General features: G+C 40.2%; 1 protein-coding gene across 4 annotated transcripts in view; it reads left to right on the plus strand.

The window, feature by feature from the left end:
• prdm5 (PR domain containing 5) overlaps positions 1–27,333 on the plus strand; it is a 303,364-nt gene that overhangs the window by 14,615 nt on the left and 261,416 nt on the right. For 3 of the 4 annotated variants that reach the window (XM_048600193.1, XM_048600197.1, XM_048600207.1), the window contains exons 2-3: positions 3,432–3,515; positions 18,316–18,438. In XM_048600193.1, the coding sequence (XP_048456150.1) occupies positions 3,432–3,515; positions 18,316–18,438 (207 nt within the window). The remainder of the gene's footprint in view (positions 1–3,431; positions 3,516–18,315; positions 18,439–27,333) is intronic. The other variant, XM_048600200.1, reaches the window with a different exon arrangement.

Below are 27,333 nucleotides of genomic sequence, written 5' to 3' on the forward strand. Positions count from 1 at the left end.
GCAGCATCATAGGAGCAGTAAGGCTGACGTTTCGGGCCTAGACCTTCCATCAGGGGAGGAGGGTAACTTCTTCAGGGTAGGCATCCTTAGAAGATGAAGGGTCTAGGCCCGCAATGTCAGCCTTACTGCTCCTATGATGCTGCTTGGCCTGCTGTGTTCATCCAGCTCTGCACCTTGTTGTCAAAGAATTTTTTTTGGTTGGTTGCTGTGGAACAGGGGAATAACTGAAAATGCTTCTACTATGAAATTGGAAGATTTTTGCATTCTTATCTTTAAATACTTCTGGTACTATCTATATACCAGATTGATGTTATGGCATTTTACTATCCCTGTGCAAACTCATACCTTTTCCTGGACCGAGCAAAGGAAGTAATAAGAATACAGAAAGTAGAATGGTTTAGCAACTGAACAAAACAAATCATTTTTGTAAAAACCGAAAGAACTGCGGATACTGTGAATCAGGAACAAAAACAAAGTTGCTGGAAAAGCCCAATAGGTCTGGCAGCATCTGTGAAGAAAAAAAAATCAGAGTTAATGTTTCAGGACCAGTGACCCTTGCTCAGAACTGATGGTGGCTGTGAAAACATCAGTTTATATGCAGAAAAAAGGGAGGGGGTTGGGGCAGGGAGTAAACGATAGGATAGAGCCTAAAGAGAGAGATGAGCAGTTGTACAGACAAAGAGTTGATAATTATCAGGCTGGGAGGGTGAATAGTTGTTAATTGGGACTATTAGTGACTAAGAACAGGTGATGTGTAATAGCAGGCTGTGTGGTAACCAGGCCTGGTGTGTGGGGTAGGGGTCTGGGACATGGGAGAGTTTAGGCCCTAAAATTATTGAACTTGATATTGAGGGCTGTAGGGTCCTCAAGTGGAAAATGAGGTGTTGTTCTTCCAGCTTGAGTTGACTGTCACTGGAACACTACAGTAAGCCAGAGATGGAGATGTTGGCCAGGGAACAGGGTGGTGTGTTAAAGTGGCAGGTAACAGGTAGCTCAGGGTCTTCTTTGCGAGCAGAACGTAGACGTTCTGCAAAGCGGTCACCCAGTCTACACTTCATTTCCCCAATGTAGAGGAGACCACATTGTGAGCAGCGAATGCAGTAGACTAGTTTCTGGGAAGTGCAGGTGAAGTGTTGTTTCACCTGGAAGGTATATTTGGGCCCTTGCATACTGGGGAGGGAGGAGGTAAATGGGCAGGTGTTGCACCTTCGCCAGTTACAGGGGATGGTGCCATAGGGCCGTGGGTGTGTGAAGGCAGTGTGGACAGGGTGTCCTGGAGGGAACAGTCCCTGCGGAAGGCGAACAAGGGAAGGGAGGGGAATGTGTGTCTGGTGGTGGCATCTTGCTGGAGGTGGCGGAAATGGCATCTGATGATCTTCTGGATGTGGATGCTGGTGGGATGGTAAGTAAGGACAAGGGGAAGCCTATCGCTGTTGCGAGAGGGAAGAGAAGGAGTGAGGGCAGAAGTGCGGGAGATGGGTCAAACCTGGTTGAGGGCCCTGTCGACAACGGAGCTGGGGAATCCTCGGTTGAGGAAGAAGGTGGACATTCGGAGGCTCCCTTGTCAAAAGTTGGCCTCACCTAAACATACACAACTGACACTTTTGCGCTAAAGAAATGAACACTGAAAATTTGATTGAACATTTTAGTAAAGCAGGATAGAGGATTCTGATGTCAAGTGGGTGAAATTCTGGTTCTCAAAATAGTTTAATTGTGTCACATTGAGATTTTAATGCTTTAACATTATAGAATTTGAAAATGAACGTAAACTTGTTTTAAGTTGAACATTGAACCCAAAGGTGTTTCTTCACCATCAGGGTAACCTCCTATATAGACCAATATGTTATTACAACAGGTATTCCCTTTCTTTAGATTTTTTTTTATTACTTTGTCACTGCAACAGCTCTAAATTGGAACAGTGCCTCACAGTAGACAGTAACATCATATAAAAAGTGCATGATGAGATTTTCAATGAAGTACTTCAGTTTTGAGGAAGGATTTTGCAGGCTTGGTTAGAAATGGTAAAATAGTAATTTCTCAAGAACTAGAAGAACACATTAGATGTTGGATACTTTTGGAGGGCTTTGCTGTTCTTCTCAATAGAAATAGTGTCTTATATCATAACAAACATCATGAATTCAAGGGGAGCTAGACAATTGGATACAAAGTTGGCTTGAAGACAGGAGACAGAGGGTGATGGCGGAGAGATACTTTTTTAGATTGGAGGCCTGTGACCAGTGATGTGCGGCAAGGATTGGTGCTGGGTCAACCGCTTTTCATCATTTAGATAAATGATTTAAATGTGAATCTAGGAGGAATGGTTAGTACATTTGCAGATGACACCAAAATTGGTGGTTTAGTGGACATTGAAGAAAGTTATCTTATGGCGGAGGAGTAAAAGATGGAGTTTAATTTAGATAAATGTGAAGTGTTGCATTTTGGTAAGGTAAATCAGGGCAAGACTTATATGGCTAATGGTAATGCCCTGGTGAGTGTTGCCAAACAAAGGGACCTAGGGGGTGTAGGTGCACAGTTCCTTGAAAATGGAGTCGCAGGTAGTCAAGGTGATTAAGAAGGCGTTTGGCGCACTTGCCTTCATTGGTCAGTGCATTAAGTATAAGAGTTGGGATGCCGTGTTATGGCTGTACATGACATTGGTTAGGCCACTTTTAGAATACTGCGTTAAATTCTGGTCTCCCTGCTACAGGAAAGATGCTGTTGAACTTGAAAGGGTTTGGAAAAAATTTACAGGGATGTTGCCAGGATTTGAGGGCTTGAGCTACAGGGAGAAGTTGAATAGGCTGGGACTTTATTCCCTGGAGAATCAGAGGGTGAGATGTGACCTTATAGAGGTTATAGAATCATGACGGCCATGGATAGGTTGATAGCCAAGGTCTTTTTCCCAGGATGAGGGGGTCCAAAGCTAGAGAGCATAGGTTTAAAGTGGGAGAGGAAAGATTTAAAAGGGATCTAAGGGACAACTTTTTCACGTAGAGAGCGATGCATGTATGGAACAGGCTGTCAATGGAAGTGGTGTAGGCGGGTACAATTACAACATTTAAAAGGCACCCGGATGCTTAAATGAATAGGAAGGGTTTAGACGGTTATGCGCCAAATGCTGGCAAATGGGACTAGATCAGTTTAGGATATCTGGTCGGCATGGATGAGTTAGACCATAAGCATCTGTTTCCATGCCATATAACTCTTTGACTTCTTTCTATGAAATACTTCCAACTGATTTGCTGTGGAAGTTGTGATTTATTGTTGCCCATTTGAAGGTAATAGTAACAATATTATGTTGTAATCTGAGTATCTGTTTTGCAAACTGGGAGTCCAATCAAATGCAGGTTGCCTTAGATTTGATTTTTCTCTGTTGGATATACACTATATCACTCTATCACTGTAACCTCCCTCATTTCTCTTGTTGGCAGGGAGAGAAATTTGGGCCCTTTGCTGGAGAGAAAAGAATGCCCAATGAACTGAATGAAAGCATGGATCCCAGGTTGATGTGGGAGGTAACAGCTCATCTTACTGCATTGAATCAGATGTGGTTGGCAGTAAAACAGTTTCATACTGCACATCAGACTTGAACCTGTATTGCTGAAGGTCTTGTTTTCCTTTATTGCATGTTCCATTTCACTCCAGTATTGGACATCAATGTAATCTCGCGTGGGAAACATTAAACAACACATCTGTTTCATTGATCCTATGTGACGACATATCAGACATGTAATCTGTAGGTCGCCACTTGCAAACCTCAATGAAATGATTATAGAAAGCGGTAACACAGTCCACCTGGGATTGAGTGCATTTCTAATGGGATTGTGTGTTTGCTGATTATTTGCTTCCCTGTGGTGAACTCTGTCTATCTTCTTAGGTGGTCTTGGGGTAATAAAAGATACAGTGCAATGTGGGATGATTTGCCTTAGAGCATCTTTCAGGGTGAGGGGGATGGGGAAAGAAGCATTTCCATTTATGAAATCAATTGTACAGGCAAAGGAAATAAAATCTTTTTGGATGTGTTTCTGTATCAGACTATTCCATTGAAAGAAATTGTAATGCAGTGAACTGAGACTATCTTAAGCAACGTAGATTTGTGTGGTCTCCTGCTCAGTCATTGTGCGTGATTATATCTTTGCTTGTATTTTCTCAGCTAGTTTGTCATTTCTCAGTCATTTTCTCTTCTATCTGTTTTATTCTCACAGACAGTAAGTTGAATTGATCTTCGTTAAAATGGTTGGCCTACCCTTGGATTACTGCTTTACTAAAAAGTGGAAATGTTTTAAGCACTTCAAGGGGATGTTATGTAGAAAATAAAGGTGTTACCAAATGTGAAAGGTGTTACGAAATGTTATGTCTTTATTTTTGTGGAAATTTTTTTTTACAGTAGTTCATGTTCCTAGTTGGTGGGAAATTTGAAATTGAAAAACCAAACAATACAACATCCTGGAAATTATCTGCATAACTTACTGTGAACACTATTGTAGTCGTTAATGATGAACACTTCAGTCAGGAGTGTGATATCCATGTTGTTCTGAACGAGAACTCCCAGAAATTCCCTGGATCACCTAACTGTATGTTTAGTTCTATTTTCTGTCAAGTTTTGAATTAGGGTAGTTCATCACAAGCAAAACTGGCCCTTTTCTCAGTCATAATGTGTATTTTGTGAAATCTAGGCAGACTTTGGATAGAATAGTTCAAGTCATTGAAAATAATGCTTGTGTTTGTTGTTAGGGGACGGAGTTGATGTTTATTCAATGCCTGTTGGTTTTTACTCGTGACTGAATTTGGATAAGCAGCTAGGTCATGGTTTCCTAGTGTGCTGCTGAACCATGCATGGTATTTTGACGTTACATACTTGTGTTCTTTTGTAGGGGATTGGTTAGCTCAATTGGCTGGGTATCTGGCTTGCACTGTAAACTGATGCCAATAGCATGGGTTCAATTCTTATACCAGCTGAAATCACATTAAGAAAGCAGCGCTGTGGTCCTCTGGGATTATGCAACTTCTTTACAAAAGCCATTTTTCCTTGTTCCGCTCACATGCACGTCTTTTTGTTGAATTTTACTTGCAAATCACTTGCAACTTGCTAAAGTTTTCTCAAAGCATCTCCCAAACCTGTGACCTCTTTTCCCTGAAAGCTGCCACCCAGGTGGATAGAGTTGTTAAGAAGGTGTATGGTGTGTTAGCTTTCATTAATGGAGGGATTGAGTTCAAGAGTCGTGAAGTTATGCTCCAGCTATACAAAACCCTGGTTCGGCCACATCTGGAGTATTGTGTCCAGTTCTGGTCGCCTCATTACAGGAAAGATGTGGAAGCGTTGGAAAAGGTGCAGAGAAGATTTGCCAGGATGTTGCCTGGAATGGAGCGAAGCTCTTACGAGGAAAGGGTGAGAGAGCTGGGACTCTTCTCATTAGAACAACGAAGAATGAGAGGTGACTTGATAGAGGTGTACAAAATGATCAGAGGTATAGATAGAGTGGACAGCCAGAGACTTTTTCCTTGGGTGGAGTTAGCTATTAGGAGGGGGCATAGTTATAAAGTGAGTGGAGATAGATATCGGGGAGATGTCAGAGGTAGGTTCTTTACAAAGAGAGTGGTAGGGGCATGGAATGCATTGCCAGAGAGGATAGTGGAGTCGGCCTCATTAGGGGCATTTAAGCGGCTATTATATAGGCAAATGGATGATAGTATAAGGTAGGGGTGGAGGTTAGATAGACCTTAGGTTTAGGGTAGAAGTTTGACACAACATCATGGGCCGTAGAGCCTGTACTGTGCTGTACAGTTCTATGTTCTATATTTTATGTTCTCTATCACATTGAAGGATAAGGAAAGCAAGTGGAGGGGAGCTGACTGGTTCAGAATCTTGGAATGCTCTACCTATGCCTCTGTCCCATCTTTCCGTGCGCACTTAGGAATGGGCAATAAATGCTGGCCTTGCTCGGTATGCCCAAGTTCCAGAAATTAACAAAAGATAATATTAGTAAATTTTAGGATTGCACATTTATTTATATTTTTCTTGAAGATACAGGAGGAGGTGATGGCCTAGTGGTATTATCGGTAGACTGTTAATCCAGAGACCCAGATAATGTTCTGGGGACCCAGGTTCGAATCCCATCCTAACCGGCCTGGTGGCTCAGTGGTTAGCACTGCTGCCTCACAGCACCAGGGACCTGGGTTTGATTCCACCCTTGGGCAGCTGTCTGTGTGGAGTTTGCACATTCTCCCCATATCTGTGTGGGTTTCCTCTGGGTGTTCTGGTTTCCTCCCACAGTCCAAAGATGTGCAGGCTAGATGGGTTGGCCATGCTAAATTGTCCATAGTGTTCAGGGATGTGTAGATTAAGGGGATGAGTCTGGGTGGGATGCTCTGAGGTTCAGTATGGACTTGTTGGGCTGAAAAGCCTGTTTCCACACTGTAGAGGTTCTATGAGATACAGCAACTGGGGCCATTTTATAGGAACGGGATTCAGTTAGGGATGACATACAAACAAGTAACAAGAGTAGGTCACATGGCCCTTTGAGTCTGTCCTGCCATCCAATAAGATCATGCAAGATCTGATTTTAATGTCAACTCTACATTCCTGCATATCTCTGTTTGTCTTTTATCCTGTTGGTAATCAAGAATCTATCAACCTCTGCTTTAAAAATATTTGAAGATTTTGCATCCCTTGCCTTTTGAGGAAAGGAATTCCAAAGACTCTCAAACCTCTGAGAGAAGAAAAATGTTTCCTCATCTCTGTTTTAAATGCGTGCCTCCTTATTTTTAAACTGTCACCCCAGCTCTAGTTTCTCCCGCAAGAGAAAACTTGCTTTCAACATCCATCGGGTCAAGTTCCCTCAGGATCTTATGTTTCAATTACTTCACCCTTAACTGTTCTAAACTCAAGAGGATACAGGCCTAACCTGTCTAGTCTTTCCACAAGGGCAATTTACTCATTACAGGTATTAGTCAAGTGACCCTTCTCTGAACTGCCTCGAGTGCATTAATATCCTTTCCTAAGTAGAATGACCAGCACTGTACACAGTATTCCAGATGTGCTCTCAATGATGCCCCGTAAAACTGAAGCAAAACTGCTCTACCCTTGCATGCAACTAACTTTGCAAGAAACCATAACATTCTATTCGCTTTCATGATTACTTGCTGTATCTGCTTATTGACTTTCTGTGGATTGTGTACCAGGACACCCAGTTCTCTCTGCATCTCAGAGCTCTAAAATCTCTTCCCCATTTAGATAATATTTTTCTCTTTTATTCTTTCTGCCAAAATAGACAATTTAACACTCTCCACATTGTACTCTATTGCCAGATCTTTGATTACTCACGTAGTGATTTATATTCCTTTGTAGGCTTCTTATGTCCTCTTCACAACTCACTTTCCTGCCTATCTTTGTATGATCAGCAAATTTAGCTACCATCCCTTCAGTCTTTCATCCAAATCACTACAATGTATTTTTAATTAGCACCTTAAATATAATAAAATTCTCAAGATGTCTCATGGAATTGTTATAAATATAATTAGGTGCCAAGGTAACATAAGGAAATATTTGGGAAACTAGCCAAAGGAAGAGTGGTAGAGAGCCGGGATGGTTTATAGTGGGAAATCCAGAGCCTAAGGCCTGTGGAACTGAAAACAAGCTGCCGGTTATAGAGCAATTAAAACTTGGCTCTATGTAATAGGCCAGAATTAGATGAAGGTAACTGTCTCAGAGCATGATGGGGCTGGAAGAAATGGTGAGGGATTTGAACACGAGGGCTGAGATTGACCTGTGACCAACGGATGTCCATAGTACTGGGGTGATAGGTTGAGCAGGTGTGATGAATGACACAGGCGCCAGAGTTTTGGATGATCTCAAGCTTATGGATAGTGGAATATGGAAGACCAGTTAGGAATGTGCCATGTCCTGAGGGAATGAGGGCATGATTGAGGGTTTCAAGATCAAATGAGCTGAGACACTTCAGGTTGGGTGATGCTATGGTGACAAAATGCAACCTTAGTAGTTGTGTGAATATGTTTTCAAAAGCTTATCTTGGTGTCAAATATGAAGGTTGCAAACAATTCGGCTTATTCTCAGGCTGTTGCCAATTTGAGGGATGGAGTCAGTGGCTACTGAACAAATTGTGGAGTGAGGACTCTAAACAATAGCTACAGTGTTCTCAATAGCTACTATAGGAAATTGCTCAACCAATACTAGATGTTTGTAGCAGTTTAGTAGCAGTGGATTAATTGAGCGTTGTGCTGTTGAGTTAGAGCTGGGTCTCATTGCTGTACAAACTAATTCTGTGCTTTTAGATGACATCATTGAGGGTCAGGATGAAGGTGATAAAAAAGGAAGGGAACAAGGTTTTATTCTTTGGGAAATAACTGAGGTAATGGTATGGGAAGAAAAATAATTGCCTAACATACTTTGGCGACAATTAGATCGGAAAGGAACCATTTAGCTGCATCATTGTGGGGAAGCGCTGGGAGAAGATGAGGAATTTACTTTTAAAAATAAAGTGATACAAGCCCAACTTAGGACCGTATTATTTAAAGCACAGCTTCAGACTAATTTCTATCAGTATAAACTCAAATTGGCATGAAATAACTTTTGGAACATAGGAATTAGATGCAGGAGTAAGTCATTGAGCCCTTTAAGCCTGCTCCGCCATTCAGTGATCATAGATGTTCTGCTTGTCATCTTGTATCCATTTTCCTGCCCACCTCAGCTCTAGTATTTCTTTACTTTGTGAGGTGAAAATTTGACCTGCTTTATACGTTGGCACTAGGTGTCCCATCGCAGGTGTTGGGTGGGGAGAGGTACAGATGATGACACTTCAGTGTTCAGTGGAATCCGGAGTTGCATTTTATTGGTGCTCTATCCTCATGAACTGCTGGCCTAATCAGAGGACTAGCCACTTCAGCAATGCTAATACTGGAGCTGCATGGTTGAAGGAGAGTGCATTGATAAACGCATGCTTCATGAGGGCCAGGCCAGTAGGCAGGCACTAGTGAGGGAGGGGTGCTTAGGGTTCAGTGTGTGTGTAGGCTGTCCTGTTGTTGTGAGGTTGACCGCTGCCCAAGAAAGCTGGTGAAATGCCAGTGCAGACCGGGAGAACCACTTAATAGTGGTTCAGTTGGATCCTGGGCAGGCTCTCTGACATACTCCTCTCCGCTAGGAAATGGGAAGATGCCTTCTCACTGCCAGTCTGTCCCTCGAAGGACTGGTATTTTTCAGCCCTGTACTGCTAATATATGTATTTGAATTAGAGCAACACTAAATAATTATAGAATGACAGTTGATCCCATTGTAATTAAGTTTGATGATACAAGTATCAGCCCGATACAGTTTGTGACTTGCCTGCTTGCTCTTCCGTCTAGATGATGGATGTAGTGCAAGGAAAGAAAAATAAAGAGTAGAGTTAATGAGTTAAAATGTTGAGAAGGATTCAAAATATTATGTTTTTTTGAAATGGTTCCAAGTTATCTTTGTTTCCTGACCAAAACTAGCTACTTGTTCAAGCCAAAATGACTACAAACGTCTGATTTGTTAGCATTACGTTAGTTTTAACATGATCTGATAAATGAGAAGTACTGTTCTTTTAAATGGTAAATACTTAAATAAATTCAATACTGATTAAGTGGTAAACTGACAGGAAATTATGGATCACTGGTTGAAACTAAATCGACTGATGACTGATCACTCTTAGCAGTCAGTAGATTACTGTTACAATCTATATTTATGTAGTGCTTTTGACACTGAAAAATGTCCCAAGGTTCTGCAGAGGTGTAAGGAAAATGAATATTGAGATTAAGAGGTGGACAGAAGCTTGGAGAGAGTGGAGGAATTTATGTAGGTCTTTGAAAGTGGAAGGGGGATATTTTGTGAGGCTGACTGATTTGCTGTTGTTCCTATGCAGTGGTAGGGGTATATGGTTAGAATGCAATCCAGCAAGTTTGATTAGCAGCATTTGTTCAAGAGAGGGGGAATAGAGAGTCAATAAGAGGCAATCAAAGGAATGAACAAGAACTTGAAGAACTTGAGGAATATATAGAGATTAGAGTTATGGATGGATTTAAACTCGAGGTTCTAAATGTTGAGAGGTGTTTGGGTATAATGTAATCAGTGAGTACAAAAATGATATTTGAAATAGATTAGGGTTTGGGCAGGAGAGCTTTGGTTGAGATGAGGTTTATGGAGAATGGGAGGATGAACGTTGGAGGAACTGAATTTGGAGATAACAATAGTGTGAATGAGCATTCAGGGTCCCGTGCACTGTGTAAGGATATTACTGTGGTGGAAATAGTAATCTTTATGATAAAGATATGAAGTTATGAGTCAAACAGAGCACTAGGATTGTGAATTGTATGGTAAGATGGAGAATGGTTTGGGCAGGGGGTGACATCAGTGACAAGGGCTGAAGCTGATGGCTTCTGTTTTTGCGATGTATGACTGGAAGAAGTTATACCTCCAAGAAAGGATGAGCACTATGGGATACCATGAAGGCAATGGGGGATTGAGAGAGATAGTGGAGATAGAGATTTGAAGGATTTTCAGCATATTTGCATGTAATGTGGATCAAATCACCACGGGGCATCATGTGAATGAGGATAAGGAGATGTTCAACCATATATCTTTCGAAGGGGTTTGGAGGTCTATTAAGCTCAGTAAAATAGTTCGAGAGATATGAGGCACACAACTGCTCACAAACTTCTAAAAATATATAAAAATTGAGATACTGGGGCAGCAAGAATTAAGAAAATTAACCTATACAGCAAACTACAATATTATGAGAATGAGTGTCTACCAGTCTTAGTTAAGAGATTAAAACTGAAATATGGTTTGATCCCACAAGTCCTTTCCAGCTCTACTCATAAAATAATAAACTTTGGATAAGATTATGGAAAATTGTGGTTTTGTTTTGCAAGTTTGGAATGTTAAAATAATAGCATTTTGTCTAATATGCCTGGAATGGCTGAATATCCCGATTCAAGCTTCACTCAAGAAATGTACAAGTTTGAATTGAATTTGTGAAAGAATTGGTTTGAGAAAATGCAAGCAATGTGTGATTTCTTTTTTCCTTTCACAATCCTGTCATTGCTGCACAACTTGACTCTTATGTCCTTGGGCACATGTTCAATTTCATTCTGCATGTCAGGAAGCGCATTATGCGCATTCAGCAGTTGGTGTGTGCCAACTGGGTGTAGGAACGTTTTGAGGCATCTGCCTTCATTTTTCTTAAATAACATTAGCTGCTGAAGTGTTACGTTCTTGGAGAGTTGAAAATTTCTGGGCAATATCCAAATTAGCTTTTAAAATTGTACAACCAATTCCCTAACCGCAATTTCTAATGTAAAATCTGAACGGCTTGTACAGACTGGATCAATTGACATTTGGTTCTTTTTGCTGTCTGCCCCATCCACTCAACTTTCTTTCTTTCTTTCTTTCTTTCTTTCTTTCTTTCTTTCTTTCTTTCTTTCTCTTCTTTTTGAAAGTGGAAATCCCTGCACAGGTTTACCGCCTGTCTGTAACCATGAATGCTGAAACCCATTACAACGCTGTCACTATTGCTGCAGCTGAAATCAACCAGCTAAGAACAGTTTAGGGTTCACTCCTGGTCTGTGTGTTTCATTACTGCATCCTATGTTAGTTGCATTTAACCGTGGAAACTCCATGGGAATTCTTGGCTGCTTTAATTTGGGAAAAAAATGTGATTTAAGGCTATTGACATAAAAATTTTGCCCTCAAATTGCGATGTGTTTGGAGCTGTTTTATTTTTAATTATTCATAAATTATGAGCATCACTGGCAAGGCCAATATTGAGTCATTTAGTCATTGGTCCAGGAAAGGAGCTGAAAGTATTTTAAATGAAACGTTACATTGGGTCTACTTCATGTCTTTTTTTAATATAGAAAACTAGGTCTTTAAAATGCATTACGATTGATATGTTAATTTGTATTTGAACTGAGAACAATGTACAGTAAATGTAAGCTGAGTTACACAATATCCACTTGGAAAAGTTTGCAGGAAGTTGTGAGTAAAATATGGAACTCAGTGAAAGGGATGTATCATCCGAAGAGCTCGAGGTCAAAAACACCATCATAACTTTGAGTTGGGATGAAAGCTGGAAGGATTTTCAAATGAGGCTGTATGGGTTGAACTGAGGAATAAAAATGTCAGTAGTGGATGATTTCAGCTCCCTAAAATATTACAAATATAAGAACATAGGAATTTGGAGCAGAAGTAGGCCATTTGCACCATTGAGTTTGTTCTCCATTCAGAAAGGCTGATCTGATGACTCCACATTCCCGCCTACTCATGATAACCTTTCACCCCCTTGCAAATCAAAAAATCTATCTACCTCAGCTTTAAAAATTTTCAAAGATCCTGCTTCCACTGGCTATTGAGGAAGAGAGATCCAAAGTTTTATGACCCTCTGCAGGAATAAAAAATTCTCCTCATCTCGTCTTCAAGGAATAACTCCTGATTTTCAAACAGGTTCTAGAATCTTCCCCAGGAGGAAGTGTCCTTTCCACATGCTCCCTGTCCAGACCTCTCAGGCTTTTGTATGTTTCAGTTAAGGCTTCTGTTGCTGTTCTAAACTCCAGTGGATACAAACTGAGTTTCTATAATCTTTCCTTGTACAACAACTCATCTGTTCCAGGTATTAATTGAGTAAACCTTCACATTAACATCAATTCTTAAACAAGGAATGAACACTGCAGACAGTACTCTAAATGTAGCCTCCATAATTTCTTGTTTCACTGAAGCATATCCTTCTGTCCTTTTTGTGTTGAATCCTCCTCTCAATGAACGATGATCAGAAAAGCTAATAGAAATCTACTGGCTGTATCTGCATACTAATCTGCAATTTATGCACCAGGACACTTGGATTCCTCTGCATTTTGGAGCTCCACAATCTCTCACTGTTTACATGGCATGCTTTTTTGTAGTCTGCCAAATTGGACAATTTCACATTGTCCTACATTCTACAGCATTTGCCCAATCATGTAACCTTTCTGTATCCTTTTGTTGCCTCCTTCTGATCCCTTCATGACTGAGTTTCCTGCCTGTCCCTTCCTTCCATTTCCTGATTTATAGCTACTTCTGAGCTGTTCGGTAAAGAAGTCCAGTGCAAAATACCTGTTCAATTCATCTGCCATCATCTTACTTTCTAATATCAAGACTTGAAGCTCACTCTTTATGGGACCAAATCTTCACTTAGTTAACTATTTTCTAAATAGGTAAAAACTCAATACTTCTAGCCAGCTACCTGATGTTTTCTGACTTTTCCCCCTGTGTTAGGCTTTTAGTCATTCTTTGTTTTTGTTTATATATTTTATTCATTCCTCTGACCCAGCCTTTGCCCAATTCTATGTTTTTACAATCTTTAACTTTTCCAGTTAACTATGAATGGCAGATCTTTCACTTGGAATGCATATTCTGAAATATCCCCTTAAATGTCTGCTTTTACATCTTATTGATCAATCCCTTAACCTGATTTGCTAGACCACTTCAGCTAGCTTTGCTTTCATGCCCCATGAAGCTGCTTAAGTTTAAAATACTTATCTTGGATGAACTCTTCTCTTCCTCAAACTGAATATAAAATTACGTTTTATTATGATTGCTATTAATTAGTGGCACTTTCATCATGAGATCAATTGTTGAATCCTTCTCATTTCTCAATACTAGGTCTCGCATAGCCTCTTCTCTGGTTGGCTCCAAAACATGGTGTTCTAACAAAGTATCCTGAAAACTTTTTATGAATTCTATATCTCGGCCAATTTTGCCCATTTGATTTCAGCATGATCTCAACAGGTTGGGTGAGTGGGCAAATCAGTAGCAGATGCAGTATAATTTGGATAAATGTGAGGTTATTCACTTTGGAAGCAAAAACAAGGCAGATTACTACCTGAGACAACAAGGTGCAGGGCTGGATGAACACAGCAGGCCAAGCAGCATCATCTGAATGGCTGTAAATTGGGAGAGAGGAGTGTGCAGCAGGACCTGGGTGTTCTTGTGCACCAGTTGCTGAAGGTAAGCATGCAGGTGCAGCAGGCGGTAAAGAAAGCAAATGGTATGTTGGCCTTCATTGCTAGAGGTTTTGAGTACAGGAGCAGGAATGTGTATAAAATTCTGACAGGACTAGACAGGGTTGATGCAGGGAGGATGTTTCCAATGGTGGCTGTGTCCAGAATCAGAGGTCACAGGATTCGGGGTTGATTATTTAGGACAGAAATGAGGAGACATTTCTTCACCCAAAGAGTGGTGAGCCTGTGGAATTCATTACCACAGGAAGCAGTTGACGCAAAAAAAATTGAATGTATTTAAGAGGCGACTAGATATAGCACTTGGGGCGAATGAGATCAAACATTGTGGTGAGAAAACAGGATTAGGCTATTGAGTTGGACGATCAGCCATGATCATGAAGAATGGTGGAGCAAGCGGGATAGCCTCCTCTTGCGCCTATCTTCTATGTTTCTATGTTTCTGTATGGAGATTAAAATCTGCTATGCCAATAGTTGTGACTTTCTGATAAGTTCCATCATTTCCTCCTTTCAACAGTGGTGGAGTCACAGGTAGACAGGACAGTGAAGAAGGCATTCCATATGCTTGCCTTTATTGTTCAGCGCATTGAGCATGGGAGTTGGGAGATATGTTGTGACTGTACGGGATATTGGTTAGGCCACTTTTGGAATACTGCATTCATTTCTGGTCTCCCTGCTATAGGAAGAATGTTCCAAACCTTAAAAAGGTTCAGAAAAGATGTACGAGGATGTTGCCAGGGTTGGAGGGTTTGAGCTACAGGGAGAGGCTAAATAGGCTGAGGCTATTTTCCCTGGAGTATCAGAGGCTGAGGGCTGACCTTAGAGAAGTTTATAAAATCATGAGGGGCATAGACAGGGTGAACAGCCAAGGTCTTTTCCCCAGGGTGGGGCAGTCCAAAACTAGGGGGCATAGGTTTAAGGTGAGAGGGGAAAGATATGAAAGGGATCTAAGGGCCAACGTTTTCAGGCAGAAGGTGGTGTGTGTATGGAATGAGCTGCCAGAGGAATTGGTGGAGGCTGGTACAATTGCAACATTTAAAGTCATCTGGAGCGATATGGCCCAAATGCTGGCTAATGAGACTAGATTAATGTAGAATATCTGGTTGACATGGACAATTGGACTGAAGGGTCTGCTTCCATGCTGTACAGCTTTATGCCTGTATGACTCATGGTAGAATGAACTATACCATTAGGGAACTTGTACACCACTCCAGTTAGTGAATTCTTGCCTTTATCATTTCTCATCTCTACCCAAACTGCTTCTACATCCTGGGTTCCTTTACATGGGTGTATAAGACTACAAGATACAGGAGCAGAAATAGGCCATTTGACCCATCGAGTCTGCTACACCATTGCATCATGGTTGATACATTTCTCAACCCCATTCCCCTGCCTTCTCTGCATAACCCTTGATCCCCTTATTAATCAAGAACCTATCTCTCTTGAATATGCCCAATGACTTCGGTTCTAAATTCCTCTGTGGCAATGAGTTTCACAGATTGACCACCCTCATGCTGACAAAATTACTTCTCATCTCAGTTCTAAAGGGTTGTCCCTACACTCTGAGGCTGTGCCCTCAGCTCCTAGTCTCTCCTATGCGTGGAATCATTTTCTCCATGTCCACTCTATCCAGGCCTCTCAGTATTCTGTAAGTTTCAATGAGATCCTCTCTTATCCTTCTAAACTCCACTGCTCCTCATATGACAAGCCCTTCATCCCTGGGATCATTATTGTAAACCTTCTCCGGACCCTCTCCAATGCCAGCACATTGTTCTTCAGATTGGGGCCCAAAACTGTTCGCAATATTTCAAATGTGGCCTGACCAGATCCTTATGCAACCTCAGCAGTACACCTCTGCTCTTGTATTCTAGCCCGCTTGAAATGAATGCTAACATCGCATTTGCTTTCCTAACTGCCAACTGAATCTGCATGTTAACCATAAGGGAATCCTGAACTAGTACTCACGTCCCTTTGAGCTTCAGATTTCCAAAGCCTTTCCCCATTTAAAATAAAGGTCCACTCCTCTATTCTTCCTGCCACAGTGCAAAACCTCACAATTTCCCAGATTGTGTTCTATGTGTCACTTTGCTCACTCGCCTAACTTGACCAAGTCCCTCTGCAGCCTCCCCATTTCCTCAACACTACCTGTCCCTCCATCTGTCTTTGTGTCAACTACAAACTTAGCAACTATGCTGTCAATGTCCATTGTCCGGATTGTTAATATATAACGTGAATAGTTATGGTCCCAACACTGATCGCCAGCTGCCAGACTGAAAAAGACCTCTTTATCCCCACTCTCTGCCTTCAGCCAATTCAGCCAATCCTCTATCCATATCAGTACCTTGCCCCTAACACCATGGATTCTCATCTTATTTTGCAATCTTCTGTCTGGCACCTTCTCAAAGGCCTTCCAGAAATCAAATGGATCATGTCCACTGCCTCTCCTTTATCTAAGTTGCTTGTTACTTCCTCAAAGAATTCTAATAGATTTGTGATCCCCTTGCTGAAGCTGTGCTGACTCGCCCCTATTTTACCATGCACTTCCAAGTACTCCGCAATCTCATCCTTAATAATACTCTAAAATTTTACCAATGACTGAAGGCAGACTAACTGGCCTATAATTTTCTGTCTTCTGCCTCCATTCCTTCTTAACAGGGGTGTTACATTGGCCATGTTCCAGTTCTCTGGGACCCTCCCTCATTCCAGTGGCTCCTGAAAGATCACCACCAATGTCTCCAAAATCTGCTCAGATATCTCCTTCAGAACTCCAGGGGTTAGTCTATCTCATCTGGATGATTTATCCACGTTCAGACCTTTCAGCTTCCCCCTGCACCTTCTCCTTAGTGATGGCTACTACACCCACCTCTGCCCGACTCCTGTCAAGTTCTGGTATGCTGCTAGTGACTTCTACTGTGGAGACATCTTTAGATATAAAGAGCACGATGAGTCCAGTAAGGCAGAAAAGGTAAGCTTGACTGGGATTTTACTGAGGAGCAGCTGCCAACACCAGAGGACATGGAACTGCAGTTCCTGACCATATTCGTAATTGCGTTGCTATCTCTAGTGAACAGGCATGAGATCTGACCATTCTGGTAGGTGGGTGTCAGCTGACATTCACCGATGTAGCAGAATCACCTTTTCAAGGTTGCCATCACTAGAAAGAAAGGTGACAAATTTAATTGTAGTTTCTCTCCACTGATGATCCTTGGGCTGCTGAGCATTTCTAGCATCTGAAGTATTTTATTTCTGACCTGAAAGAGCAGAACTCTAATTGTGTGAAAGGTGGAAGTCGTACTCAGATTCTGTCTCTCACTAATTCAGTTTTAAACAATGATGATGGTTACCTCCGCTAATGGTAAGGTTTTTTTAATAGAGGAAAGTAATCTGAGATGTAATTTCAGGGGTAGGGCAATAGTTCCAAATCGGAACATTGATCATTATAAAAATCTCAGAATAGACAAATACAGTTAGGGGCAGACTTTTGGAAGTGAGGAGTAATTTATTGTGATGCCTAAGAAAACAAACACTTCCAATATTAAAGTTCTTGGTGGATTTGTTTTATCTGACAACACCAGAATTAATGACTTTTTGAATAAACTTTGGACCATCCAATTTATCATTTGGATAATGAGCAGTTCTGCAAATTCAGGGATGCCAGTGAAACTGAGGGCAATCTGGAACAGTAACAAAGGTAGTTGTCTCATAAATTTGACCTATTACCTGCAATAGCTGCCAAGGCTAAGTTCATAAAACTTCTGTCTGTTATAATTGTCTTCAGCTATTCCATTATGTTTCCTCACATACAGAGTCTTCTGGAGATGCAGCACTTGAATCCTCTAGCTGCTGCTAGTATGAAGAATTTAAGATCAAAGTGTGCTGTTTATTCACAAAAACACACAAAAAGGACAAGCTTTCAATTTCCGTTCCGATTACTATGATACATGATAATGCACGTGTGTTAATTTCAGGATTTGACTGAGGTCGACATTCAGAGCTGTGGAAACTGAAACCTTTTAACTCTACTCTCATTTTACAAATGGAGAGATGGTGCAATTCTGTCTATGCTTTGGCAGTGTTTCTTTTTCACTGGCCGGTGGTACAAGTCACTTCTATATAAAAAGCTTTGTACATCCAAGAGCAAATACTTCACTTTGCCTGTATAGTGGCTGTTTGGGTGCATTTGACCTATATGATGTGTTACGAGGAGGAATGTCTCCAAACAGTTCTGATTAATTTTATTGCTACTGCAGCAGATTGTACATCTGAATGTTTCTTTGACATTTGCAGGTACGTGGGAGTAAGGGTGAAGTACTGTATATTCTGGATGCCAGTAATCCACGGCATTCAAACTGGCTGCGCTTTGTCCATCAGGCTCCAACACAAGAGCAGAAAAATCTGGCTGCAATTCAGGTACATAGGATGATATCACAGAGGCTTTTAGACATGGTTATGAGTTTAGCAGTTGTCTTTTTCCTTTTGCATATCATAGAGCCACCTGTGTTGGCTTAGTGCCTGCTCCTTACTTTGCAGTTTGGCAGTAATGTTCACAAATTAGCTATCAGTTCCAATAATTAGCTGGAATGTACATCTGGGAATTGTAGTAATTATGCTCTTTTTATCGGAAATATTAAGGTTTCAATAAAAGTGCTATAATGTTACTGTATTCAAAGTGTGGTGTTATGAAGTCAATATGCTGATGCTTTTAGTCTTAATTTGATACTGAATTTAAAATTTTTTTATGCCAATGTCAATCAAGTTGGAAAATAAAGGCAGAGCAACCTAGTGCTGGACAAAAGCGTTAATGATCAATCGTCCATGTTGAACTAATTGTTCATTTTTATGTCAATGCTAGCTGAATCATTTTAGCAGAATGGATGTCTGTTTTTAGCATATGTTTTTAACCTCTTCTCTGCACTTTCTCAACCACATGGGGAAGAAAGAAATCTAGTGCAGTATAGTATACAATTGAATAGTGCAAATGACTTTTAATGTTCAAAGCTTAAGCCAAGGTCATGCTTCTGTGAAACTGGCAGGGATTTGGTTCACTTCTCTCCAGGCGGTTAAAGGTCATTCATGTATTCCCTTCATTGACTTGGGATTTGACACGCTGCTCTTTCTCTTGCGCCGATAGGATTTCTTTCTCCCCGTTAACTAGACCACCAAGGATGAATGACCTATACTTTTACTTCAAAAGAGAAATTTAATGCATATTCTATCATCCTTCTCTCCATTATATTTTTTCCTGGAGTTTTGCTGTTTTGAGTATAGAAAATGCAGTAGGTATTTGTCATTAGAGATTGAGAATACAATGTCTGAAAGATGATGATAGTGACGATCCGTATTCAGTGTGAGTTATCTTTGAATGGATAGAATTTTGATAAGACATGGGAGCAGAATAGGCCACTTGGCCCATCGAGTCTGCTCTGTCATTCACTGATAATCCTGAACACCACTTTCCTGCCTTTTCCCCATTACCCTTGATTCCCTTACTGGTAAAAACCTGTTTATCTCAGCTTTGAATATGCTTAAAGACCCAGCCTCTGTGGCCCATTGTGAAAAAGAATTTCACAGATTCACTGCGCTCTGTGTTAAAGGAATCCACAGTTTCACTACTCTTTGAGTGAAGGGATTCCTTTTTATTTTGTCTTCAATGGATAAGCCTTTAATACTGAGGTTGTGCCCTCTGGTCCCTCTCCCACAAGGGAAAACAACCTGTTAGCATCCACTTTATTATGCCCCTAAGAATCTTGTATAATTCAAAAGCTTGCCTCTGATTCATTGAAACTCCGGTGAGTACAGCCCAACTTACCCAACCTCTTCTCATAAAAAAGCTTTCCATTCCAGGATTAACCTAGCGAACCTTTATTGGACTGGCTCCAATACCAATATATCTTTCCAGCTGTTTTCTTACTAGTGTCATGTATAGTTTTAGCAAGATTTCTCTTTTTATAATCCATTCTTTTTGAAATAAAGGCCAATGTTCCATTTGTCTTCCTATTGCCTTCTGAACTTCAATGCCAGCTCTGTGTGATTTATGCACAAGGACCCCAAATCTGTGTTCTTCAGCTTTCTCCATTTTAATAACACTCAGTTCCTCTGTTCTTCCTGCTGAAGTGTATAATCTCCAATTTTCCCACATTATATTCTATCTGACGAGGTTTTTCCCAAATTCTTAATGTGCCTGTATTCTTCTGCAGACTCTGTGTATCATCCTCACCACTTACTTACTTGCGTTATCTGCAAACTTGGCGATACTTCATTTATTCCCCATCCAAGTCATTAATACGTATTGTAAATGATTGTGGTCCCAGCACCCTTGTGGGAGAGTCTAAGACCAGAGGGTGCAGTCTTCAGGTTGCCATTCCGAAACTGCCCTCTTCATCCAGCTCTTTGTCTACATTAGTTAGACTGTCCTCTATCCATGCCAGTATACTACCCCAACACCATGGGCTCATCTTATTAAGTAGCCTTATGTGCGATACCTTTTCGAATGCCTAATGGAAATCAAAATATATTATATGAATACTCGGCTTTCCTTTATCTATTCTGTTTGTTACCTCATCGAAGAATTGTAGTAACTTTGGCAGGAATGTTTTCCCCTTCATGAAGCCATGCTAACTCTTTTTAATTTTTATTATGTATTTTTAAATTCTTTACCATTACATCCTTTATAATAGATCTTTACCATTTTCCCAATGACTTATGTTAAGCTAACTGGCCAATATTTACTTATTGTTTTGACTTCCAATCTTGTTGAATAAGGATATTGCATTGTTAGTTTTCCAATCCTCTGTGACTTTTCCAGAATTCAAGGATTCTTTTGAAGATTACTACTGTTGCATCCACTGTTTCAGCTGCTACTTCCTTTAATATCTGAGGATCTAGGGGGCTTATAAGCCTTTAGCACTATTAGTTTCCCTAGTTCTTTTATTCTCTAAAAAATGTTTCCTGTGTCACTTTTGCACCTTGATTTTTAAAATATTTTTGGAATGCTGTTGGTGTATTCTACCATGAAGATTGACCCAGAATATTTACTCAACCCCTCTACTGTTTCCTGCTTGATCATTATTATTTCTCAGGTTACATTCTCTAAGTGGTCTATGTTCACTTTGGCTTCTTTCTTTCATATATTTAAAGAAGCTTTTACTGTCCATTTTTATATTACTTCTAGTTTACCCTTAAAGTTCATTTTCTCTCTCCTATTTTTAGTTTTTTTTAAACTGTTTTAATTTTCTGGCTTACCACTAATCTTTGCCACGTTTTATGATTTCTTTTTTGCTTCGCCTTGATACTACCCTTAACTTTCTTGGTTAGCTAGGTTGAGTTCTGAAGAAGAATCATGCCAAACTCAAATGTTATCTCTGTTTCTCTCACCACAGATGCTGCCAGACCTACTGAGTATCACCAGCATTCTTTGTGCTTGTTTCAGCTTTCCAGCATCTGTAGTATTTTACATTTATAAGTTTATCCCCTTCCTAGAATCCTCCTCTCTCACTAGGATATATCTTTGCTGTGAGCCATGAACTATTTTCTGAAATATCTGCCATTGTTCATAACTGTCTTTTCTGCCAAAAAAACTATTTGGGCTGTACTTTCCCAGTCCATTCCAGCCAACTCTGCCCTTATTCATTAGCCTGATCCCTGGTTGGATCCACAACACATTGTTCTAGAAACACAAGCTTTCAGAGCATCGCTCCTTCTTTGGATGTTACTATCTGGATACTACCTCTCTCACTAACACCTGAAGAAGGAATGAAACTCCGAAAGCTTGTGTTTTCAATAAACCTGTTGGACTATAACTTGGTGTCATGTGATTTCTGACTTTGTCCACCCCAGTCCAACACTGGCACCTCCATAGCATGTTCAGAAGAATGAGGGAATAGAAACCTATAAAATTCTAACAGGACTAGGCAAAGTAAATGTAGGTAGGATGTTCCCAATGACCAGGAGTCCAGAACCGGGCTCACAGTCTAAGGATATGGGGTGGGCCATTTAGGACTAAGAGGAGGAGAAATTTCTACACCCAGAGAGTGGTGTGGCTGAGGAATTCTCTGCCACAGAAAACCCTTTGCCTCCCAGCCTGCTTATCATTATCTAACCATTTGCCTCGCAGTACTACCACATTGTATGACTTTGTAAGCCAACATTTCTCCCCCAAGCTGCAGAACCACAGGATATCCTATTGCTTTCAGGTTGTGAGGAATGTATGTGCCCTTTCAGTTGTTTGCCACCTTTTTTTTTTGTTCCATTGCAGTTTTTTGTGAATAATCATACTACATACGAACTGGCAATGGAACAGCTTGGACCATTATATGCTGTGCTTGCATTGAATGTATCTATGCACGTCCAGCTTCCCAGTGCAATGGAAGAACACTTCACAATGAGAGCTGGTCATTCTCACTGACTTGCAGGGTATAGTATAGAACATAGAACAGTACAGCACAGTACAGGCCCTTTGGCCCATAGTGTTGTGCTGACCTATTATCCTACGAAGATCAAACTAACCTGCATACTTTTCATTTTACTATCATCCATGTGCCTATCTAAGAGTCGCTTAAATGTCTTTAGTGTATCTGACTCCACTACCACTGCCGGCAGTGCATTCCACGTGCCCACCACTCTCTGTGTGAAGAACCTACCTCTGACATCTCCCCTATACCTTCCTCCAATCACCTTAAAATTATACCCCCTCATAATAGTCATTTCCACCCTGGGGAAAAAGTCTCTGGGTATCCACTCTATCTATGCCTCTCATCATGATAAGATATCTGATAAGAGTTACTTAAAAACAAAACTGCAGTTTTTCAAGGCTTTTTTGTTGACAGCAAGAGGTAAGATTGCTAACTGAAACTACAATGGCAGTTCTTAAATTTGTGAGCGTGTTGTTCGATTTCTGTACCAATCTATATAGTCCCATGGCATTCTGACACGTTGGAGCCTGAGCTACCTCCAAAATGAAAAGCCCTCACTGCAAGCCAGAGTAATGAAATTTTAAAGATTAATGGCATAAGAAGTATTTAGTTAGAAGTTAAAAACTGGCTCTTTATAGAAAGATTACTTTTACTGAAAGATTAAAGATAGTCTTAGTCAGCAGTGACAAATTATACATATTGGACTATCTCCATTCCACAGATGAGTGAAAAACTGGATGGGAAAAAAAAAGCAAAGGCCCTTTTGGATAAGCAGCTTAATAAATTAACATTTTGGAGAGTAATTCGAAGGTGACAGCTTGCATTTACATGATAGTTTTCAGAAAATCAATTATTTATTTCAAAGCAATAAAAATAACTAGCAAAATTTGGGAAAGAATTTCTTTTAAGAGTACGATAGATGAGCTGATGACAGCATTTGCTGGTCAGTCCGACACACCAATTTATTTTTTTTTCCAAGGCTGCAATTCAGTTTTGACCTCTGAGGGTCCTGCTGCAATTGCTGTCAAAGGAATGCATGAGATTTATTGCAGAGGAACTATTAAAGGGGATACAGTTCTACATCCTCTACCTTTTTACTTTTTTTATGAGGAAATCATTAAACTTCCGAGACCAGCAATCCTAGTTGTGTGATACTGATGTTGACTGCATCTCTTCTCACTTGCATATTCTACTGGCTACACTGAGTACTTTGCTGTGAAAACAATTAGTATTAAGAAACCCAAAATGTAATGTGAATCAGAAGCATCTGCCACATTGGAAGTGTTTCATTTAAGATGCTTTTAACTGATGGGAATTTACTGTACCAACCTTCAGCTTGTTGGAGATAAAAAGGTTGTGACTATTTATCTTTGGTTACTAACCTTTTACTATTGGAGTGTTTCTTTCTTCCAACCTACACTCAAAGCTTTAGGTACATGTTGCTTGTGTTTAGATTTTCTAAATAAGAATTCCCTTTCAGTGGTCTTTATCTCCTCCTCCCTTGGGTATCAGATATACTTTTGAGTATTTTGTCCTCCTCATACATGTGACAGCATTGACAATGTGTTAGTGGAGTAGGATGTCGGGGATATCACACTCATCCCATCAAGATATTGCTTGACATTTGCTTGTAAATTTTTCAACTGGGGCTACTGGATTGTGGCCAGGAGTTAGAATTCTGGCTAATATATTTTACCCTTTTATTAGCCTGGGGTTTTGAGGTCATTTTTAGCCCCGAGATTGACTGGCTGAGATTAACTAATTCAATGTCAAGTAGGAATTTAGATATAAATTTTCCTTGCGTTTCCAGCTCAGTGCCAGATTTGAGACTTTTCTAATTTTAAAAAATTCACAGCGTTCTTGAATAATGGCAAAGCTATCATTTATTGCTCCTCGTTAGAGGTTCATTAAGTGGAGAGTGTTCCATCACGCTTTTGCCTTTGCCTTGTCGATGGTAAACAGACTTTGAGAAGCCAAGAGGTGAGTTACTCCATGCCAAGCTTCCAGTCTCTGCTCAACAGCTCCTTTCTGGCCGTTATCAGACTGTGGAATAGACTTTAGCCTCAAGTAATGTAACCTGCAATGTAACCTGTATGCCTCTAAGTCTTTTTGATCTGTACATTCTTTGCTTGCAGAATTCTGCCTGTACCGCTGGTAAACAAAGCTTTTCACTGTATTTTGGTACAAGTGACAATAAAATCAAGGAATCAGTTTCTGATTAGTGGTAATCCCCAGCGTTTTCAGTAATTCAGATGGAGGTATTGTGATGCACGTCAGCTTTTTCTTAACATGGCCCCTAACATTTTCAGCATTCTTAATCATTTCAAAGAATCAGTTTTTAAAATCTGTTGTGCTTTGCTTGATAAAATAAACTTGCTCATTTTATTTCAAATTTATTTATTTATGCACAGTGAGATTTCTAAAAGCAGTTCTGTTTTGTCTAGCTGAGTGGCTGGTTAGGCAAGAATAAGATTCTTCTGGTGCTTGACAGTGATCTATGTTTGCTTACCTGATTTATAGTCCTCTGGTCTCTGTTTGATACTCCTGGTAATAATTTGCATGATATCAAAACCTCACTTGCAGTTGATGTTCCAGTGTCCAGTTAACACATTGGTGTACAATCTTCTACAAGAAATGAATCTCTTCTCTTTGTTACAGTAACAATCACTGATCTATTTTAGATGTTTATTAAGTCGAGGCAAAATAATGCTAAAACATGTTGGTGTCTTATAAGATGAGACGGACAGTTGTCGCTTTGGCTGATCCTCAAAATACGTAAGACATTTCCCAGGGCCAACACAGCGTGGAGCTGGAGGAACACAGCAGGTCAGGCAGCATCAGAGGAGCAGGACAGTCGATGTTTTGGAGTTCTGAGGAAGGGTCACCAGACCCGAAAGGTTAACTCTGATTTTTCTTCACAGATGCTGCCAAACCTGCTGATCTTTTCCAGCAGCTTTGTTTTTGTTCCTTGTTTTGGATTTACAGCTTTCATGCTCCTCTGATGCTGTGTTCCTCCAGCTCCACACTGTATTAGGTCTGACTATGGCATCTGCAGTTCTTGCTATCTCCAGTCAAGACATTTACTGTGCTATGCAGAAGGTTGTTAACACTACAGTATTTGCTGTATTTGAATACATTCGGATGAACATTGTTTTAGTTGATGGATATTGTTTTAGTAATCTGGTTATTTCAGGAAAAGTTGACAAGATTTTAATTGCATACACAGGTATTTGCCCTCAACTCTGGACCAGAGCAACATGGAGGAATTTTTTCCTTCACTGTATAATGTAAAATGGCCCCATGAAGATATCGCTGGCACCACCACCTTCTTGAGGGCTACTCGGGTTGGGCAATAAATGTTCGCGCAGCCAGTGATGCCTTCATCCCATGATTGAATAAAACAAAAATGCTTTCTACCATAGTCAAGAGTTTCTGGTATCATGATGGCAGGTTTAATTTGTTATTATGCTATTATTTGTTTTCATTTGTTATTACGTTATTATGTTATTATCGCATGTTTTAGAGTACAGCCTCCTCCTTATGGAAGTCGACATGTGATCTATTATAGTCAGTAAACCAGTGGATGCTCTGCAGACTGTCTTTGTAAACAACAAATAGTTCTTTGCATGTTGGAGCTACATTACTGATGTATTACTTAGCTTGAATTCCAAAGCGTGAATTAATGCTGCTGATAAGTTTGACTGTATTTTTGATTCCGTAGAATTTTGAAGAGGAGGTAAATTGAGGTCAATGAGGAATGTATGGGCCTTGACTTGAGGAGGGGTGCACATAATAACAGTGCAGTTTCCTAGAACAGCAATATTCAATTAAAGACAAGACTGGTGGCTAGTTGTAAAAACTAGCACTAGAAAACAAAATGCATCAGATGTAAACAGGCTTGTTATTCGAGTTGTGGATATATAAAGTTTTTTGTTCATTGGCTAGGTTTTATTGGAAAGTCATTAGAGCTAAAATCTGACAAACTCCAAGGCTCTGATGAACTTCGTTCTCGGTTCTTACAAGAAGTGTCTGCTGATATTGTACGTTGGTATTAATTTTCCATATTATCTAACTTCGAAAAAATGTGATGATATTGGAAAATAGTGAATGTGATTCCTCTATTCAAGAAAAGAGGCCGACAGAAAACAAGAAAAACAGGCTTGTTTGGCATAGGGAAAATGCTGGAATCTATTATAAAACAGTTTATAGCAGATTACTTCAAAAATCTTAATACAATCAAGCAGAATCAATGTTGTTTTGGAAAAAGGAACTAATATTTGGATAGTACATTAAAAGTCTTTGAGGAAGTAATGAACAAAGTAGAGTGTTGAGAAGACATTTGACATGGTTACTAAGCCAAACTAAGCTAAGGTATGATGGGTAATGTATTAGTGTGGATAGTGGATTAGTTGGCTAATAGGAAGCAGAGGGTTGCTATAAATGGTTTGTTCTTGTCTTTGCAGGATGTAACAAAAGCCACAAGGATTGGTGCTTGTGGCTCACTTAATTACTCTCTATATCAATGACTTGGATAAAGGGACCTAATGTATGGTCGCTAAATTTACTGCTGATACAAAGACAGATAGGAGAGTAAGTTATGAAGTGATATAAGGAGTCTGCAAAGGCATATAAATTGTTTAAGTGAGTCGGCAAAAAAAAGTTGCAGATGGAGTACAATGTGGGTAAATGTGAACTAGTTCATTTTGCAGTAAGACTAGAAAAGCACCATATTATTTGAAATAGAGTAAAATTACAGAACTCCGAGTACAGAGGGATCTGGGTGTCCTGGTACATTAATCACAATGTTATTATGCAGATACAACATGTGATTAAAAATTGGATGTTTATTGCAAGGGGAATGAAATATAAAATTAAGAATGTCTGCTGCAATTAC

The sequence above is a fragment of the Rhincodon typus genome, chromosome 1 (genome assembly GCF_021869965.1).
Source record: "Rhincodon typus isolate 14 chromosome 1, sRhiTyp1.1, whole genome shotgun sequence".
In the NCBI taxonomy this organism is placed as follows: domain Eukaryota; kingdom Metazoa; phylum Chordata; class Chondrichthyes; order Orectolobiformes; family Rhincodontidae; genus Rhincodon; species Rhincodon typus.